This window comes from Papilio machaon, chromosome 2 (genome assembly GCF_912999745.1).
Source record: "Papilio machaon chromosome 2, ilPapMach1.1, whole genome shotgun sequence".
Taxonomy (NCBI): Eukaryota; Metazoa; Arthropoda; class Insecta; order Lepidoptera; family Papilionidae; genus Papilio; species Papilio machaon.
In genome coordinates, this window is record NC_059987.1 from 10,040,037 (window position 1) to 10,060,437 (window position 20,401).

At 35.4% G+C, this 20,401-nt stretch overlaps 4 protein-coding genes across 5 annotated transcripts; 3 read left to right on the forward strand and 1 right to left on the reverse strand.

Moving 5' to 3' along the window:
* The first annotated feature begins 380 nt into the window (after nucleotides 1–380).
* LOC106713385 (lysosomal Pro-X carboxypeptidase) lies at nucleotides 381–4,345 on the forward strand. The gene is made up of 8 exons (XM_014506189.2): nucleotides 381–622; nucleotides 1,453–1,541; nucleotides 1,616–1,776; nucleotides 2,408–2,609; nucleotides 2,768–3,011; nucleotides 3,225–3,335; nucleotides 3,586–3,802; nucleotides 4,156–4,345. The coding sequence occupies exons 1-8, from the start codon at nucleotides 428–430 to the stop codon at nucleotides 4,332–4,334; spliced, it is 1,398 nt and encodes a 465-aa protein (XP_014361675.2). The 5' UTR covers nucleotides 381–427; the 3' UTR covers nucleotides 4,335–4,345.
* Nucleotides 4,346–4,770: 425 nt separating this feature from the next.
* Nucleotides 4,771–13,042, forward strand: LOC106713378 (cysteine-rich protein 2-binding protein). 2 transcript variants are annotated; one of them, XM_045680863.1, is made up of 13 exons: nucleotides 4,771–5,055; nucleotides 5,314–5,451; nucleotides 5,720–5,868; nucleotides 6,295–6,387; nucleotides 6,772–6,880; nucleotides 7,638–7,749; nucleotides 8,425–8,864; nucleotides 9,095–9,182; nucleotides 9,515–9,705; nucleotides 10,006–10,124; nucleotides 10,634–10,815; nucleotides 11,291–11,371; nucleotides 12,850–13,042. In XM_045680863.1, the coding sequence occupies exons 1-13, from the start codon at nucleotides 4,793–4,795 to the stop codon at nucleotides 12,940–12,942; spliced, it is 2,058 nt and encodes a 685-aa protein (XP_045536819.1). In that variant the 5' UTR covers nucleotides 4,771–4,792; the 3' UTR covers nucleotides 12,943–13,042. The 2 variants fall into 2 exon arrangements, with proteins under 2 accessions (XP_045536819.1, XP_045536822.1); XM_045680866.1 differs by having other exon boundaries at nucleotides 8,440–8,864.
* Nucleotides 11,535–12,932, reverse strand: LOC106713392 (transcriptional adapter 2A). The gene has a single exon (XM_014506195.2). It carries the CDS (start codon nucleotides 12,840–12,842, stop codon nucleotides 11,547–11,549), a length of 1,296 nt encoding a protein of 431 aa, XP_014361681.2. The 5' UTR covers nucleotides 12,843–12,932; the 3' UTR covers nucleotides 11,535–11,546.
* A 1,661-nt stretch (nucleotides 13,043–14,703) lies between the features above and the next one.
* Nucleotides 14,704–16,939, forward strand: LOC106713384 (dnaJ protein homolog 1). The gene is made up of 3 exons (XM_014506188.2): nucleotides 14,704–14,813; nucleotides 14,993–15,834; nucleotides 16,013–16,939. The coding sequence occupies exons 2-3, from the start codon at nucleotides 15,007–15,009 to the stop codon at nucleotides 16,244–16,246; spliced, it is 1,062 nt and encodes a 353-aa protein (XP_014361674.1). The 5' UTR covers nucleotides 14,704–14,813; nucleotides 14,993–15,006; the 3' UTR covers nucleotides 16,247–16,939.
* The last annotated feature ends 3,462 nt before the right edge of the window (nucleotides 16,940–20,401 follow it).

Consider the following 20,401-nt stretch of genomic DNA (forward strand, 5'->3'; position numbering starts at 1 on the left):
GGGACGCGCCGGGTCAAATGTACCCCGATAACCGATACAAGTACATTCGCGTACAAACGCAATTTGGGACAATTATTAATATCCAAATAACATTTCAACAAGCTGTAGATTAAGAAAATTCAAATTTAAACATAGTCAACGGCAATTTCAAGTTGAATTAGGGTAAAAGATTCAAGTAACAAAATACATTGACCAGTTTTAAAATCTATAAGTAAGTGATAACTCTAGTAAATATGCTTATAAACTTATTAGATATCTATATCTGATGTATTGTTTACACTTGTTATTAAGTGAATAACGATTTATGTACTCGATTGTACATATTACGTAAACGAGTTAGCACTTGGTCGGCTTCAGATTGCTCATTATCACACAAAACGCGGATGCGAGCGGACGTCAGCGTCATCGCGGTACAGTCACACACACAATGCAACACGTAACTTATATTCTAGTGCTACTCTTGGGTACCGCAGCTGCTTATAAGAATGTAACAAAGGAGTTCGTCGTACCTTTAGATCATTTCGGCTTCCAGCGCAATGAGACATTCAAAATAAGGTATATTGAAAGTGACGAGTACTGGAACAGGGGGAATGGACCCATATTCTTCTACACCGGAAATGAGGTAAGGTTTTATTTAATGCGAATTTTAGTTTAATTGTATAGTAAAGGTACATAAAGGTAACATGAGTAGGCGATTAGTTTGAGTTGAATTGAAGGAAAATGCATTTAATTTCATTCACGATTGCGTTACTCAGAACATTTGGTCCGTTTCCTGTTATTGTACAAGAAGAAAATGAACTGTTGTCAAAAGTGTTTAAGAACACTTTTACACTGGCATGCAAGCAAGTATATATCGACGCTGGAAAGCGTAAACGCTGTAACCCCGAAAGTATGAACTTTACAGGAGAGCCAAAAAATGATAACTCGTTAGCTGATACACCTACAAGCATGCGGTATTCAGCAATGTTGTGTAGTTTGTGCTAACCTATAATAAAATCATTATCGTTTGATAATGGTTGAAATTATTAACGTGTGAAAAACATATTCGCGATTTCAAGGGTTACAGCGTTTATGCTTTCCAGCGTCGATATTTACAGCAGCAAAACGGAACACATTTTTTATATTTAACTATCGACAGCAGTAGATACGTACTTATTTACATACTAATATACAGAAGGTATTAACCTTTTATCAGTAACATTTGATTTATACAAAGTAATAATGTAAGTGTAAATAAACATTATGTAGATTGTTAATTTTGCTATGTTATATTACCACATATTCCTCAGAATAGTAAAGTTAAACATAAGTGAAAATGCTATAACTATCCTTCTATTTGTCTTCCTGGGAAGTGTGACTCGGTGTCCGCGCATTTCTTTTCATCAAATCAAGTTACTATTTATCTGCTAATTCTATCCCTTAGCAGATGTATTAAAAATGATTCTGTTATAGGGTCAAATCGAAGAATTCGCCAAACACACCGGCTTTATGTGGGAAATTGCGAGAGAATTTGAAGCCAAAATTGTCTTCGCAGAACACAGGTTAATTTTATACATATTTGTAGCGATATTTTGTGTAAATTATATGGGAATTTAAACATTTCATTAAATTTCAGGTACTACGGAAAGTCAATGCCATTCGGAGACAAGTCACTGGACAACGAGCACATCGGCTACCTAACTTCGGCTCAGGCCCTCGCAGACTACGCTCAGTTGGTTAACTTCCTTCAAGGCGGCAAAAGCTTGAAACCCAAATATCCAGTCATCGCTTTTGGTGGTATGTGTCCCAAATTATATAGCCATTGTCCATAAACTTTATTAGTACATCAATATTGAGTCACTTACTAGATTTTTTACCTAAAAAATGCGTGTTCCTAGTAAGTAATGCATTGGAACGCTGGCTATTTCAAAAATAACTTTCATACCAATTTTGTAATTTGAATTGGTAGTAAATAACTAACTATAATATGTATTTATTGTTAACAACACGGAATTTCCTCTTTGACCTTGAGATTAGCGCCATTTTTTTGTCTATAAACTAATGGTCAATAATTAAAAAAAATAGTATTAAAGTCTTCACTGTTTTAAGACTTTTAGTTATTTAAAAAAAAATACTACAGCATCCTTGACACTGACCTCTGTAAATGGACTGGCTATAAGACGTTGTATTTTGTGCCTATTTGATTTTCGCCATTTTGGGGCTGATGTTTGCGGTTTGTAGTGGTGGTATAGATTCGAACCAATAATATGGATAGAATTAATTGTCACGTAACATCAACAGATACGTTTCAATTCGAACCTAGCAAAAGCTGTCATTTTCAAGCAATCATCTATCCATTTGTAGAGTTTACCTTAGAAGTCTACCGTATAGAATATCGGACTCAAATATTTTTAAAATCTCCCTCCAGGTTCGTATGGGGGGATGTTGGCGGCGTACTTCCGTATGAAGTACCCTCACCTGGTGACGGGTGCCATCGCGGCCTCGGCACCTGTCCACATGTTCTCCGGTATGGTGCCATGCGAAGTCTTTCACAGGATTGTTACTTCCAGCTTCAATGTCGCCAGTAAAGTCTGCAGGGATAATATAAGACAGTCCTGGAGTGTATTGAGGTAGTTAATTTGTTAAAATATTTGTTCCTCATTGTTTTTAAGTTTACTTTTCGATTGTCTGCAGCTGTAATTTACTATTGGAGGTTTAGCCTCTCTATAGATGCTTTAACATTTAATACTGTTTCATCTTCACTATTTTTATTATGGTACCCTTCCAGAACTTTCGTAGCGAACAAAACAAACGCGGACTGGTTGAAGAAGCAATGGAACTTGTGCGTAGCGGTAAATGACAGCAAGGAAGATGTGCAGGACCTGGTGGACTACCTTCAGACGATGTACGAAACTCTCGCCATGGTCAACTACCCCTTCGCTACAGACTTCCTCCTACCCCTGCCGGCCAATCCCGTGCGTTCCGTTTGCCAGTATCTAAGCCAGAAACTAACCGGACAAAAACTTCTGGAGGTAATTTGAGGTTATCTTTTTTATTTTCGATTTACTCTAGTTTATCTTATAAGTAGCTTCGTAGATCGAATTTATAATACTTGTAAGATGATATGAAATGAATTCAAATGTGTACTGTCTGATAAAGATATGCATATGGAAAAAAATAGTCTAGCATCGAAAATAGGTTAAAAAAAATATCAAACCAAATAACCAGCTGTTAATAATTTACAGGGCATTGGTAAAGTGTTGCAAGTATACTCAAACTACAATGGTAAAGGTGACTGCGTTGACTACAAAAATACAGACTATGGCAACCTCAACGCCAGCGGCTGGGACTACCAAGTAATAATAAAAAATTGTTTATCTAATTAGTTTTAAAAATCTAAATTATTATTTAACTAGCAGTAACCCGTGACCCTGACCGCGCAAATTAAAAAAAAAAACTTGTGTGTTTTTCGAAATTTAATCGAGATCTGTTGGGCCGTTTTGTAGTTAGTTACCTTCTTAACAAACATCCATCCATCCATCCAAAAATTTATATTATAAGATTCCTGAAATACTCACGATCAATAAACACTGTTTATTGCACCAGGCTTGCACCGAGATGGTGATGCCGATGTGTACGAACGGTGTCGATGACATGTTTGAGCCGAGGCCCTGGAACTACACGCAGTTCTCCGAGGACTGCCACAAGAAGTACAAGGTGTATCCACGCCCCGACGCCGCCTGGTTGGAGTACGGCGGTGACCGTCTGCAGGCCGCGTCTAACATCATCTTCAGTAACGGCCTCTTGGATCCCTGGGCTGGAGGTGATGATTAGCCTTTTATAGTCTAGTACGCAATGTTTCCAACGTAAGCTGTAACATGATTTGAACAAATGAAGGTAGAAGTTTTTGAACCGCTGACCCATATACATGGACAGGTTGTAAATCGTTGTATTTTGTGCCTATTTTGCTGATATTTGTCGGAAACATCCACGCGTTTAAGTCGGAACGAAGCAAAAGCTGTCATATCCAAGTAATGACCTATCCATCTTTATAGATAATGTTTTGAACGCCTTTTTTAATAAGTAAAGGAAAGACCTAACCTAATCCATTATCACTTTCAGTCGCTTAATCGACCTGTACAAAAGACCTGTACCTTTTCACATACGTTTTTTCAGGTGGCCTTCTTAGCAGTATCAGTGATACGATCAAAGCTGTGGTGATGATTGACACTGCTCATCATCTCGACTTGATGCCTAAAAACCCTAACGATCCAGAGTCTGTCAAGATGGCGCGCCAGGAACACAAACGTAATATAGAACAATGGATACGTAATTTCAGACTTAACAACGCTTAATGAGAGAGATAATGCGTAATTAGTTTAAGTCCTTTTAATAAAGATACTAGAATTTAAACACTGCGTTTTACTGTATCATTGTATGCTTGTGATGTATGAAGGTTATTTATTCAGGACCATGTTTAAGCAGGAAATCAATACAATCTCAATAAACCAAATAAGTTACTGTCACGGCGGGACCGCACGACACCTATATGTAGATATGCAGCAAGACGGTGCCGACTAGACTGGTGATGAACGATAACTAATTTGAAAACCTTTAAAATTTTAAATCTTTACCGAGTTCAATTTAAAAATTAATAAAATCAAAATAACTTACAATGTGAAAATTTTATTAATGTCGTAATGAAATATTTATAAAATTTTTACTTTCAACGGTTTTTAAACTGTGTTTAAATAATTTTTTGCTTATGATTGTCAATGTCATTGTCAATTTCACAAATACATCAACAAAAACAATGGAGGTGGAAGTAAATAATGCTGTAGAATTTTCAGATTCCGATCAAAAACCGAGTACATTTTGTAAATATTGTCTGAATCCTGAAAACAAACAAGACAATCCGGGGCTAAGATGTGAAATATGCAACGGCTTCGTCCACCTAACCTGTCTACGCCGGCCGGGAACACCAGGCGACTTTGCATGCGATGTATTCTTTGAATTTGTTTGTGTTGAATGTTCAGACAATAAAGAGGAAGTTTTTGAAAGAAAAAGATTTCAATGGTACAATTTTATATAAAAAGATACTGGCTAGGTTTAATCTACCTGTCCTATATTTGTTACCGATTAGTATAGTTAAAAAACAGTTGAAATAAATAAGCATGAAAGTTTCAAGTTAATTGTTATGTTAAAAACTTACAGTGCATCGTAAAAATGTAGCCTTTAAAGATACATTCTGTTGTTATTTTCTGATGATGTTTCTCCAAAACCATGAGACATTGAGTTTTTATTGGAGCCATTGATAAAACCTTTTTGTTTCAGGGTGAATGTATTGTTGCTAACACTTCATCATCTCAGTATACAATCATACGGCATCAGTAATAATGGCTTCTTCCATTACAAAACACATATCTGCTCCTTCATTGATAGAAACTGGGTTCTACTCTTTGGAACACATTTGTAAGTGAATATTGTGTTTAAAAAGTAACTCTGTCTGTCTCACTTTCACACCAAACTACTGAACTGATTTAAACAAAATACAGGCTATTTTTAGCCTAACCTTTATCATGAACTTTGGACTCATAATTGGTCTGAATTAAATGATTTTTTTTTAATTTCTTTTTTAAATGCAAAAAAAGGGTTGTAAGAGAATGGAAAAAAATTACAGTTAGGTGTTTAAAACTGAAAGGCATGGTATCTTTTCTTCTTATATATTTCTATATTGTAGCAAACAAAAGAAGAGTTGGGTTGGTACAATCGCTGGGGCTCTATCAGTGTACAACAACACCTTCTTCATGTCGGGTTCTGTTGCACTTGGAGAGACGGGCTGGTGGCGTCTATTGCATTCCTTCTCACCAGCAGTAGCTGCACATATAAGTATGAACTGATATATTATCCAGCACTATGTTAAATATTGTATATCTTAATATTACATGTTATGTGAAAGTAGGTATTGTTTAAAACGAAGGCAGGACAAAGTTATTTTTATAGAAATCTCATTTCTCTTGTCAGATACTTTTCTTTTAATGTGTGTAATTGCAAATAGATAATATTTTGCAATATACAGAATAGTTTTTACTATTGTTACTAATACTAGCTGTCGCCCGCGACTATGTCCGCGCGGTATAAGAAAAGCTTTATAAGTAGCCTTTGTGTTCAGGCTATGTTCTACATCTGTGCCAAATTTCACCATGATCCATTGAGTCGTTCTGGACATACCTTCAAAAAAACATCCATCCATCTAAACATTCGCATTTATAATATTAGTAAGATTTATGTAATATTGTATTTTATACATTATAGATCTGGAGCTGTCCAAAGAGAAAATCAAAGGACGTCCACGGAATTACTTGAATGTTGACAAAAGACTCTTCTTTACGAAAGCAGCTGAATTAGGTATGAAATATAATAAGTCTATATTGTCTATGGAATAAGTGAAAAGTACAGATCCTAATAATAAAATACAGCAGAAATTAATTTACATCATATCCGTAGAGTCCAGTTCTTATTTTTCTAATCCAATGATCAAAATCATCACTGGATTGCAATTGCAAATATGTAAACTCATAATTAAATACACTAAGTGCATTGTAGTGTGGATATTCTTTTATCCAATTGTAATCCAGTGCCGGATTTGACCGTTGGACTGAAAAAAAAATCTAAACTGGATATTACGGTGCCCAAAATTGTAAATCCCTAAACTTCAATATTGGATATTACATCTGTATATTGCCACTCCCTTTGATGTCACTATAACCAGTATTTTTAATTTGTTTTCAGGTTACAAGCATTTAATAAAGCAGCTAGATGATCAGCCTCCGTGCAAGAAGATGCGCTTGGACTCAGAATGTGAGCCGTCCACCAGTCAGGACTTTGCCTATGATGTCGAGTAATATACTTGGATAACTTAATTAAATCTATCTATATCTATATATATAAAAGAAAGTCGTGTTAGTTACACTATTTATAACTCAAGAACGGCTGAATCGATTTGACTGAAAATTGGTGGTCAGGTAGCTTAGAACCAAGAAACGGACATAGGATAATTTTTACCTCGTTTTCTATTTTTTATTCCGCGCGGACGGAGTCGCGGGTAAAAGCTAGTGGAAATTAAAAATTACATTAACATCAATTTAAACAATACAACTTTACAAAATTAATCTAAAAACACAAGGGTTCAGTTACATGTGTAAATTTAATTTCTCATTACCATTGAATTCCAACTTTACATACACTTATACGTAACTAACCTAACCTAAACCTAGAAGGCTAAAAAACAACCTAATAAATAGCCTATGTGTTCTTCCAGACTATGTTGTATATCTGTGACAAATTTCATCAAGATCCGTTGAGTTATTCCGGACATACCTTCAAACAAACATCCATTCATCTAAACATTCACATCTATATATATAAAAGAAAGTCGTGTTAGTTACACTATTTATAACTCAAGATCAGTCGAACTGATTTAGCTGAAAATTGATGGGGAGGTAGCTTAGAACTAGGAGACGGACATAGGAACTTTTTTATCTTGTGTGCGGTCGCTTTTTTTTTATTCTGCGCGGACGAAGTCGCGGGTAAAAGCTAGTTTATAATATTAGTAAGATTAATTTGGTTAGAAATTAATTTTTTTAATATGTTTACAGGGAAGAAGTTGTTGAAGATGTCGCAATAGAGGGGCAAGATATTTGTCTGAACTCAGAAGATGCCTTATTCATGAACTATCCTTACGATCCTGTAAGACCACAAATTAGTCAGGTATTATCTCATTTTATATCTATTTTCTTAGCATTTAAGAATACAGTAAAATCTATTTATAACATACAAAAATAATCTACAGCAGTAGAAATTTTACAGCAATTTAATTCAACAAGGCAACGGTTTTTTTTATACAAGGTGGCAAATGAGCAAGCGGCCACATGAATTCGCCTAAATGGCGAAGCGACCGCTGACCATAGATATTCGCAATTACAGATGCGTTGCCAACGAAGGAGGAGACGCATAAAAAGAGAATATTTAACCTTCCTATGCATCTCCTCCATCAAATCCACCTTCAAATCCACCTCCCCTTCCCATACTTTCCTTATAAGAAAAGGGGTGGGAAGGGAAAGTGGACTAAATTTAGTCCTCTGTCACCACATTCATCAGACTGTACTTTTAATTACTTCCACTTGACGTCTGTCTTCTATGTAGTCGTGGTATTTCACTGAGCGAGGACAATTCTTGCAACTGATGTTGTTGCTGACGTCTACCACTGTTAATGTTTTTGTTATAAAATTATTTAAATGAAGTAAAGCATGTCTATAATTTTGTTGATTTTATAAAGTAAGCTGACTAATCGAAAAAAAAAAATTTGTGGTTGACTGCACTTGAAAAAAAATGTTACTAAAAAGTACGGTTGAAATTGTGTGTATATTTTTTTTTGCAATTCAGTGTACTGTTTACCAGAGCGACAGTTCTAGTATCCACTCGCTGCAGCAGACAGGACACAACTACGACTCTGACTCACGCAGCTCCCCCCAACTGGAGCCCCCCTCTGACGACTACGAGGAAAAGACTCGCCCAGAACTCAAGAAAGTCACTCAAGACAAGAGTAAGAAACAAGAAGAGATCCCGATCGTAAGAAGAGAATCTCTCTTCTCCACACAACTCAACTCTGTAGACATGCCTTGGTTGGAGCCGGACCCCCCACCGGCACCAGACCTGGTGGAGGTGTCAGAGTACGAGGAGATCCAACTGCTGAAGCGAGTCGAGAACCTCATCCCCAGGGTCAAGGATCCCAACAAGAAAGCTTATTTACACAGGTTCAGAGCTAAGTTGGCTCTGAGGAGGCTGAAGAGACATAAGCATCTGCCCATCTTTGATCTAGACAAGTATGTATTAAATCTTACTAATGTTATAAATGCTTGAATGGATGGATGGATGGAGGTTTGTTTGAAGGTATCTCCGGAAAGGCTCAACAAATCTTGATGAAATTTCGCACAGATGTAGAACACATACTTATTAAGATTTTTTTTCAATTGCTCGCGAACGAAGTCGCGGGTAACAGCTAGTTGTTAATATATATAAAAAAATACAATAGAATTTCATCCATGTTGTGTAGGACGGCGCGTTTACTCCGCGGCTACATAACTGACGATCCTAAAGTTTTAATGAACGCCGAGAGAATCTTAGATCGTTTCCAGAGATCGGTGAGTTATTTATATTTGAAAATTTAATAATACATTTTACAATTTGACTCAGGGGTTAAGCACTTGACTTGCGATCTGCAGGTCCTGGGTTCGAATCCCGCCATGTACCAATTTTCGATTTACATATGTCCATTTATCAGACATACTTACAATGAAGGAAAACATAGTGATGCTGCACATATCTGAGAAGTAATTCAATGATATGTATGAAGTCAACCCAGACTGGGTCAGTTGACTATGTCCTAGTCACCCCTAACTCGGGGTATGTTCCGAGCCCGTCATTGGGGATGTATAGTGAGCTGATGATGATGATGATTCGTGATAACTTACAGTACTTGTTGGACAACTTGAGTGGTACTGTAGTGAGTCAGCAGCGAGGGGCGGCGTTAGTATCACGGTGGGAGGCGGCACCATTTCGCTCCTCCTACTCTGGCGTGTTGCTCCGTCCATACATCCGCCGAGATAACAGCGTCCGTCCACTCTGGCTACGACTTACTGACGAACTACTCGTCAAAACACATCGGTATATAAAATTAACTTGTTATCTCATTTAGAATCCCTATTTACAATGTACTGAAAATCTTTTAAAAATAATAAAAAATACGAATACATAAGCACACATATGCACTTTCAAAAACACAAAGTTTCAATATATATAATATAGGAACTAAATACCTTTAAGTAATAGATAAAAGAAGACGCTAAATCTCGAAATACAGTTTTAACTAGTTCTGGAGACAGAATTTTTGTGAAGTTGTTTTTAGTTAATTTTTTTTTATTTACTAAAAACTAACTTGTATTAAAAAATGTATGTATGGTGTAGCCAGGAGTTGGGCTATGTACCGCCAGTACCGGCCAGCCTGGACTACTGTTACGTACGGCCTCAGCACATTGCACCAGTCAATGCTCTCCTTGCACAGTTCTTCTGGCCTGGTATTGACAGTTAGTATACTCATTTTTATACTTTATTATCTTACTAATAAATATATATACTTAAGATGGATGGATGTTTGTTTGAATGTATCTCCGGAACAACTCAACGAATCTTGATGAAATTTGGCATAGATGTTGATCATAGTCTGGAAGAACACATAGACTATTTATAAAGTTTTTTTTTACTCCGCGTGGATGGAATTGCGGGTGACAGCTAGTAATATTATAAATACAAATGTTTGTATGGATGGATGGATGTTTGTTTGATCTCCAGAAAAGCTCAACGAATCTTGGCTATAATTTGACATAGATGTAGAACATAATCAGAAGGAACATGTAGACTACTAATTAAGTTATTTTTATTACGCATGAATGAAGTCTAGACGCCTAATAGTGCATAAAATTTTAACCAAGGACAATATACCTACATATCTTGTCTAATCGTTAAACTCCAAAAGAAATTAAATACAAAGCAGACAAAGTCCAAGCTTGTAGTCACTCGGTGGGATGTGTATCAGTGACTGAGGCGCTGCAGCATCCTGAGTTCAGCTGCGTGGTGACATACCGGCGGCTGGTGGTGGGGTGCGCATTCCTGGTGCCGGATGCAGGCCACAATGAAGCCTACATCTCCTTCATAGTCACCCGCCCCGAGTGGAGGAATGCCAAGATTGCTACATTCATGTTGTACCATCTCTTACAGGTAAAAAGACAATGTTGTGTTTAATAATACTTCTCACTAATATAATAATGTTATAAATGCGAAAGTAACTCTGTCTGTCTGTTTTGCTTTCACGCCAAAACTACGCGATTTATATTAAATTTGGTGCACAGATAGTCTAGATCTAGAGCCTGAGAAAGGACATAGACTAAATTTTAACGCGAAAAGGGGGTTGTAAGGGATTGAAAGTTTGTATAGAATTATCTTAATTTTTACAGTTAGAAGCTTGAAACTTAATTTTAAGGCAGCTAATTTGATATAAATAAATATTACATATGAAGTTTGTAAAAGTTTTACCCTCAAGGCTGCAATATAACAAAAGGGAATAGTGGATGAAAGTTTATATTATTATGTGCTATTAATTTATATGCTACTATGGTTTCTAATTTAAAAGTGAACTTGCCATTTGAGTCTATGGCATATAAATGTTTATGGTAAGGTTGCTTTTTTTTTCTAGACTTGTACAGGCAAAGATGTAACTTTGCATGTCTCGCCGACCAACCCTGCTATATTTCTGTACCAGAAGTTTGGTTTTAAGGTGAGTTACTTATATTTTTATACTTGGATATCATAAAAGATGTGTTAGTTCTGTGTTTCCACTGCAGAAACATCTGTTTAAAAACATATTTTTAAAAAAAATATAATTTTTTATTCTAATTACATATCTCAGTTTTTTCTTAAAATTATTTTTTATGCTCAACATTTTCACACAGTTATTTATTGACCGGAGGCATATTAATAAAGCCCTCCTGCATGAGGTAGTCATATATTTTTCTAGTTTTATTGACATCAATCTTTAAAATCCTGCGAGCGTCAAGTAACCTAAGAAAGCCTAACTTATTGTTTTCCGATATTAGTTGACTTTTGATGTCCAAGTAGTTTGTAGGTAACAGTCTCAAGTTAGAACATAGTGTTTTTTCACTATCTATTAAAAGATGGCAACACGGAAGGCCAATAATATCCAATGGCATTGACATCCTCTTCATCTTTTTATCTTTGATTCCATATTGTTTTGATTTAATCGGAGACTGACTCTGAGACTCAAATCTGTTTTGCATAACCATTGTAAGGTACTTCTGCTCTTTAAATGCTAATGTATTCTCCACTTTTAGTTGCTGATAAAGCTTTGCGGCGTAAAATGTTTTAATACCATTCTTCCGATAATCACTCAGCCGAAATATCCTTTGCAATAACTCGTCTTCAAGACTCAATGATTCCATGAATGCATCAAACTGCATTCCGGTCATAAACTGCATAAATGATACTAATTTTTCAGTCTTTGCTCTCATTAATGTGTCATCAAATCTTTTTAACCATGAAACTACTCTATTCAGCACTATTAAGCCATGATTTTTTATAATACTATATCTCCTATGTCTTTCTGTCAGCCTTGTGTTAAATGCCTTCACTAAGCTAACTTTCAGAGCATCCATAAGCTCTTCATCTTCATCATCTGAGTAGTCATCTTCAATGTTAAATATATTTTCTGCGTTATGATCGTAACTAAGTTCAAATTCTGATCTGTATGCATTATAACCTGCAAGATGCTGATCTGACTGGTTATTTCGTGGTGGATTTACACAAACCTGTAAATTATACAAGTAAGGGGTTACTGGCTTAGGGAATAAGGATTGTTCTGTTTCCGGTAGCAACTTTAACTCTTTGTATTGTACATTTTCTATATAATATTTTTTGTAATGTTCGTGACATTCTAACTTTGATCTCGTGTGAACTACTTTTGACACTTCTTCCCAGTTACCGAAGCCATGTGTGGATATCGCCGATAGTAATTTGCATTCCTCTTTAGCTGACCAGTTGCAATTATCAAATAGGGGGAAATCGTTTCTTCGCACTGCATATTTGTGGTAGTTTTTGTGTTCACGTATCTCCTGACCGGCGGCAAAACAAGACGTGCACAAATTAGTATCGCATTCACAACATTCAATGTATGGTTCATGCGCGACCTCACTGCACGTGTCGCACTTCACTTGTAATACATCAATGGACATGTTGCAGGTCGAAGAGTTGATACAAGATTTCTACGAGAAGTACTACGACATCGATTACAAAGGATGCCGGCACGCGTTATTTTTAAGATTAGTCAGATAAATTTATACTATCAATACTGAGTTTTATTTGTACTTCCCCTTTGAATTTCTTAATTTACAATGTACTTTTAGAATTCCAGCTTGAATGATAACAATATTTTCATTTTAAAAATTTATATTGACATGTGACAATAAATGTCAGCTTGATAAGACACTTGATTGTCAACCAGCAACCAGCTGACGGTAAAAATATTGCCATGTGCAATAAATAATAAAAATAAGCTAGTATTTTAAATGGATTTTTTTTTAAATTAACTGAAAAAAAAATTAGTACATGTATGAAATAGCTTCAGCAATCCATATGATTATTTATTTTAAAAATATGCCTAAATGATTTCTTACTATTGCTATCCACTACAGTTCGCTATGATCAAGTGCAAAATTCGTGGAAAAGATGGCGCTTTGCTTAAATCTAATAAAATATCTTGGTAAAAATACGTAGTATTATTATAAACCTGTAATTTTAGCAAGAATCGTTTTTGTGAAATATAATACACCACTGATATAACGCAGTTGCACCCTTCTGTACTAAAAGTAAATCTCGCAGTAGGGCTAATTCGCTTTGTCAATTAACATTTAAAAATAGTAAATAGAGTACAGATTAGGGTTCGACTCTCTTTTACAAAAATAAAATCTGTTTATAAAACAACTGTCTGTTTTTTTCTGTCTACCCTTGTTGCCTGCTGAAGAAAGGCGTATTTGTTAATTTAATACCGTAATGACATATTAAAATAAAGATTTCTTTCAAAGAAAAAAAAACTTCATAAGCACTTGATCTTTTACGAATAGAACCACGATCTAGAAAAACACGTGAATGCCGCGGTGTAGCGCCTGACCCACATCCCGTTCTATCGCGCTCACGTGTATTCGTCTACATAAATTAATTAGTTACTTAGCATAATATATTTCCGATCAAAAATACATAGTACACAATATACGAATACAAAGAGTACACCAAACTAAACACAGTATACAGTACACTAAGCACTATTCTTGATCGAAAGTATTCAATTCTAACACTTGTAACTTAAAACTTTGGAAGCATGTTCGTGAGAATAATTATCATGTCTAATTAATTATTAGCAAATTATGTCGAAGAAATGTAGAAATGTACAGAATATATCGAAATATACATAATATTTTATTGATATTTTCACACTATACCAGTGCACGTCCGTAATAAACTACAGTATGTTGAGTAATTGAGAAAAATATTAATCTGTGATTTGATTTTATTCTGCCACTTTTTGAAAAATTGTTGTTACATTTTTTTAACTGAAACTTTAATCTAAATATACAATTAATGTTAATATTTTTAAATTTAAAACATACTGTTAAACATTTTACTAAAAGATAGTAAGAAGGACATAAATGTATAAAACCTTTTGAAATCATGCATATTTCCGCATAGGAAGTTTTTATTTTACTTAAAATAATTTTTCATACATGTCGTTAAGCTAATAATTAAAAAATACAAAAAGTTCGATCAGTATAGGGTATCTTTCTTTTGTTGTCTTGAAATAAAGTTCAATTATTAAAATTATGAAGTAGTGGAAATGGGAACGTACTGTATTTACGTACGATATGCCGAAGTCATGAACCCTTTATTACTCTTATTGAACAAACAAATTCATATGTATCTCTGTCTAATACATACAAACTTTCGTTCCGAATGGTTTCTTTTATCTCGCTCGCACGTCAAGTGAAGGCCCCAGAATGTTCTAGACGTTTTAATGTATATATTTTGGCGCGACGGCAGCGCTGCGTTTCATTCAGTTGTGAAGTTGATAGTGTGAAGTTGTGAGTTGTGTTGTGTGTGAAATTTTGAAATTTTCATCTAGTTATTTCTGGATTTTGATTGAAAGTGTAATTGTAAGTATCTTAAATTTTTTTCTTAATTTCCGTGTTTAATTTTTAGTCAATTATATTGCACTTTGTAAAAAAAAATGAAGTTTCTAGATGTAGAGTAGAGTTGCGCGGATCATCGCTTTACGTCTCCTAAAAAGGTGCCAGACGTACAGAGACTAACATTGATAATTTCTTTGTTGCAGGTCGATTCAATAAAATGGGTAAAGATTACTACAAAATGTTAGGCCTTACAAAAGGCGCCACTGACGACGAAATAAAAAAGGCGTATCGTAAGTTGGCACTCAAATACCACCCGGACAAGAACAAAGCGCCTGGCGCGGAGGAGAGATTCAAGGAAGTTGCGGAGGCGTACGAAGTGTTATCAGATAAGAAAAAGAGGGAAATTTATGATGCGCACGGGGAGGCAGGCTTGAAAGGAGGCATGGGCGGACAAAACGGACCAGGTGTCGGACAGTCGTACTCGTACACGTTCCATGGAGATCCAAGAGCCACGTTTGCACAATTCTTCGGCTCTGCGAGTCCGTTCCAAGCGTTCTTCGACCTCAACGGTGGCAGCGGAGGTACGACGATGTTCTTCGACCGCGACATGGACGTTGACATGGATCCATTCGCAAACATGGGCATGGGACAAACGCGGTCCGGCGGGCCCGGTGGAGCTTTCCGTAGCCACAGTTTCAACTTCCACGGCTCACCTAATAGAAAGGAGAAAACCCAGGACCCGCCGATCGAACACGATCTGTACGTGTCGTTGGAAGACATCGCGCGCGGCTGCGTCAAGAAGATGAAGATCTCCCGTCGCGTCATCCAGGCAGATGGCACGTCCAAGAAGGAAGATAAGGTGTTGACGATACACGTGAAGCCTGGCTGGAAGGCAGGCACTAAAATCACTTTCCAAAAAGAAGGGGACCAAGGCAGGAATAAGATCCCAGCTGACATTGTGTTCATCATCCGAGACAAGCCTAACCCACTGTTCAAGAGAGAAGGCAGTGATATCAGATATACAGCTAAAGTCTCATTGAAACAGGTAAGCATACAAGATGACATACAAACATTATGCAACATTCTTTCCAATTATGCTTTACTACTTTAGTATTACTCATTATCAATGTTTGTTTATAGACAAGTCTAAAGTATGTAATTTAAATTTTCTTCAATTATATTTTATTGTAAGATATCTAATAGTATTGTTTCTTTGTTTACAGGCTCTTTGTGGCACAATTATTGAAGTACCAACAATGACAGGTGAGAAGCTAACTGTAAACTTACAAGGAGAGGTTGTCAAGCCCCACACTGTGAAACGGTTTCCGGGATATGGCCTACCATTCCCCAAGGAGCCTACGAGGAAGGGTGATCTTCTAGTTGCATTTGACATCAAATTCCCAGACCGATTAAGTTCAGGAGTGAAAGAAATACTCATGGACACTCTACCTAACTAAATTTGTGGTACTAAGTCAGTTGGATTTATAAGAACTATTAAAGTGTATAATGTGAGTTCTGGTGACTCCATGTTTTGTTGTGGAGTTCAGACATCACCGGTATGCTCAAATGTGAAGCTCACTCCTGCACAGATGACTTCTGTTGCAGGAAACATCATACTCATTTTATCTTAAGTTTGAATTGCTTCCAGTCGGGGTCTAGTCCTGTGACAATTATTTATTGAAAGCTTTTTATTATGAAACATTAGAAGCTATATGTTTAAGGTACTTATGGACCCTGGCGTAGTCTGTTTGCTAGAGGTCTGAAGCAGATATGATGGAGTTTACGATTTTGTGGCTGGTATGTTAAAATGTATGTCTGTGTGTCTCCCTGTGCGTTGTAGTACAGAGAGACGTGTTTGTCTATGATGTGGTTGTGTGAATATTTAATTTGATGTAAATATTTTCCATTTTGTACATAATGTGATTAATGGAACAGTGATTGTAAGTTTTAAGTTTCAAGGCTCATTGACTATTGAGCTATTTGACATCACGTCTGGTTCCATATTGTGACAAACTTTCAATAATAGTTCCATAGAGAATAAGTCTAGAAACTAAGAACTGTCAATTGCATTTAATTGGTTTTTGAAATAAGATTTTAATAGAAAATAAATTTCATTTCAAAGACTGTAACATTAATTATTAATTACAGTAGCGACATTTCAGAATTAAAACAACTTATTACTTATAATTGCTGTTGAAATAACTAATAAAAATATATGGAATTATCAAATTCTTTCATTCCTTGTCTCCTTTCCATATTGTTTTCATTTGAGTACATCTAAACATTATTCTCTGTGTTGTATCCGAATACTGTTTCAAAATTTCACTGCACTGATAACTTTTTATATGAATGCAACTAATAATTCATTGTTAACTGTCGGAAAAAATAGACAAGTATATACAAATTCAAGGATGTGGAGGGGAACATTGGTTTTGATGTATATAGGTGTGGTATATAAACAGCTGCAGAGAATCAGGCGTCACGTCAGTTGGCACGCCCGTCGCAGTAGACCTTGGCTGCTGGAATAGTATGGAGCTATTAAAACAGCGTTTTACTATTTAATATTTCATTACATAAAAGCTTATATGAATGCTATATACCTAAAAATAATTAATTCTGTGCAATATAGTAGCGGAAATAGATTACCTTTACCTATATTCCTAGATATTTTACATTTCAATAAAAAAATAAGTAAATACGGAATTACATCTATTTAGCAAATTTCTAATTTTTTTTCATACATCCACAAATAAACCTTATTACAACATATATAAAAAGTTATAGATTACCCGCTTTAGCGTAGCTTCTCCGCTGTAGTCGTGGCCTGAGGTGGAGGCGCGCGCAATGCCCGCGTCATGGGTAAAAATATCCGAGGCGCCCGCCAACGCGTCTCGCCCAGTTATACAACACCATCAGTTATTATCTACTTTTATCTGCATTTTATATGAAAATAACATGATCTAGACCTAAACTAACTAGTACTAAACAATTCATAAAATAATTGTATAAAATTTCCCATAAGTGATGCTATTTAAATTATTGCACCCCAAAGAAACTAGGTGGAACACATAAACGAAAAAGTGTAAGACTAAAAAAAAAAAACAGTCATTGCATTTTAAATAATGAGAGAAAATTGCAATGGCAGTTGAGAAATGCAGATTAAAAAATTAATGTCGATAATATTGCGAAGTTTACAGATTACAGATACGTAACTAGTCCGCAATATAAAGCTTTGTAAGGTCGGTATAGACGTTCCGTGTTTCAGTCTTCTACAAACAGGAAGATTTATTAGCAAATAATGTAAGAGCACAAAATGTTTTATATTCAAATCGTGCCTGGCCGGGTTCTGAGAAAAACGACTCCTGAAGTAAACCATCGTCATTTCATATTTCTTTTTGGCAATTTTAATGTTTAAGGGCTGATAACAATAAATAGTGAATTTCACAGCATAAAAAAATAAGGTTTTTGGTGTTTAAAATAAATATTTCAATGGTTTAGGTTAGGATAATAGCCGAATTTTCTAAAATGTCAATTCATAGTCTCAGCGCAAATAATATCCGTAGAGCGAGTGACCGTTCCATTTTAATATAACCTAATTTAGAAACAGACAAACAGGGTCAATAAACTTTAGTGCGCTAAAATTACCTTGTTTTGTTTAGAATTGACATTTTAGAAATAAGTAAAATGGCCGACAAAGAATTAATCACGATATTTTCAGATACAGTTGTACTTGAAGCGTTAATATCGTAAAGATTGAATCCATGACGGGTTCGAACCTCAATTTTTCGACTATTGCTGACACATAATCTAGGACAAAAAAGTTTAAATTGACGTACCCAAGTGCTTGTAATACTGTCTGCTTGTAACTATTATTGTGAACTTAATATTTCTATATTTTTATTTGGCTAAGGCGAACATTAGTGAAGTATTGGTTCTTTGAACTCGCAATTAGAAATTCGTCTATCACGCCTCCGAGCACAATGACACGGTTACGAACATATAATATGAGTAATTGTTATAAACAAGTAGCTGTTGTACTGGTTTTCTTTTCTATCCATCACAAAGGTAGGTATACTAAACAATATGTCTTCCAGCCGCAATACCACGCGTACTATTAGTCATGAAAAATGACAATCAAGTATTTTTTAAATGTTCTTGTTCTAAGGTTAAAATTGTTTAACCAAAGGGTTAAAATTGCAGGTCAATGGGGACAGTCGGGAGATTAGTTCTATTATTAAATAACCTCGTTTGTTCCGTCTACGTCACATGAATGTCCGACAAGTGTTTTGTTTTAACTAAAGTTTTTATTTAAAAAAAAACAGTTTCATGACCGTATTTAGACTTAACTACAATATCATTTATCAGAATAATCGTAGATAATTTTAAAATTCAAAAAATAATTTATGTTTTCTTTTTTTGCCCTTGTTTATAAAGATGGTCATCAAGTAACTTAAGGTAAAGGTTTGCCGTCAGATGTATAAAAGATAAATAAATATAAATCTTAGGTGTTTATTACTAACTAATAAAAACATTATCTTTGTAAATTGTGAAGTAAATGTCATTTGACATGTCAGTATATATATGTCGGAACAAATTATTGTCACATTGTGACAACCTTCTGTCAGCTTTTACGGGTATATCCGCATTAGTATCAGAGGTGAAGGTACCTGATTGATCTCACTTGACGTTACTTCTATAATGGGAGTAATAAAATGCCCATGTCTTTATCGATGTCACCGAACAATTTTGAATTTCGTCAATTTCTTATCGGACTGAACATAGAAACTTTTTTAGGCCGGCAATGCATTATTTACTGCAATCTGCGGTTTCTCTGGTATTGTAGATGTCTATGGGCGTCGTTGAACACCTCGGTGTTCCCGCTGTTCATCCCCCCCCCCCCTTTTATGTTATAAAAAAAACTGTTAGAAAATGATGTAGTCATGACCAACGATAGCGCAATTAAAATAGTTTTTAAATAAATTATTTTATTTCAACAATTTATTTATTAGATTATTGAGGAATTCTGTGTAGTTCACAATTAGCTGACAATAATATTTTGCCTAGTCAGTTTACAAAATACCAATGGTCATAATTGGTCGGTTACTGATCCCTTGTTTCCAATACGGAGTGATAAATGTCTTCTTCCGGCATCTTCCTGCTTCGGCAGCACTGAGGAAGAGATTTGTAAACCAATTCTAATAATGTAGTTATTGTATTTAACATCAATTTATATTAAAATGAATTTACTGAAAAATTATTAATTACTAACCATACAGCTATTTTTTTTCTAATTAAAAAAAAATATTAACTTGTAATTCAGTGCCTATTGAGAAAGCTTTGGGTTTCTAAGCTCAAGGTCGTTGGTTCGAGATCCCCATTTGACTATTTTGAAGCACTTTAGGATAAAAACTCAAGCTTAAGTAATTATTTTAAATAGAAAAATGTCGTTGAAGGCATAATTTTCCAACCAGTAACTTACTAATGTCTATTAGATATGAAAACATTATTTTAAATCGTTTTATTGAATCATTCTAGTAATTGAAAAGTACATTTGCCGAGAAATTTGCCAACATAACCTCGCTGAGTTATTGATCCAAGCTAGGCGTCCGGGC

Bases quoted from the DNA above. Each gene is read 5' to 3' on its own strand.
- LOC106713378 (XM_045680863.1), top strand. From the start codon at position 4,793: ATGGAGGTGGAAGTAAATAATGCTGTAGAATTTTCAGATTCCGATCAA. The intron at 5,869-6,294 runs GTATGAACTGAT...TATACATTATAG, and splicing joins AGCAGTAGCTGCACATATAA to ATCTGGAGCTGTCCAAAGAG. The intron at 10,125-10,633 runs GTTAGTATACTC...GATGTGTATCAG, and splicing joins CTTCTGGCCTGGTATTGACA to TGACTGAGGCGCTGCAGCAT.
- LOC106713392 (XM_014506195.2), bottom strand. From the start codon at position 12,842: ATGTCCATTGATGTATTACAAGTGAAGTGCGACACGTGCAGTGAGGTC.
- LOC106713384 (XM_014506188.2), top strand. From the start codon at position 15,007: ATGGGTAAAGATTACTACAAAATGTTAGGCCTTACAAAAGGCGCCACT. The intron at 15,835-16,012 runs GTAAGCATACAA...CTTTGTTTACAG, and splicing joins CTAAAGTCTCATTGAAACAG to GCTCTTTGTGGCACAATTAT.
- LOC106713385 (XM_014506189.2), top strand. From the start codon at position 428: ATGCAACACGTAACTTATATTCTAGTGCTACTCTTGGGTACCGCAGCT. The intron at 1,777-2,407 runs GTATGTGTCCCA...ATCTCCCTCCAG, and splicing joins TCCAGTCATCGCTTTTGGTG to GTTCGTATGGGGGGATGTTG. The intron at 3,803-4,155 runs GTGATGATTAGC...ACGTTTTTTCAG, and splicing joins CTTGGATCCCTGGGCTGGAG to GTGGCCTTCTTAGCAGTATC.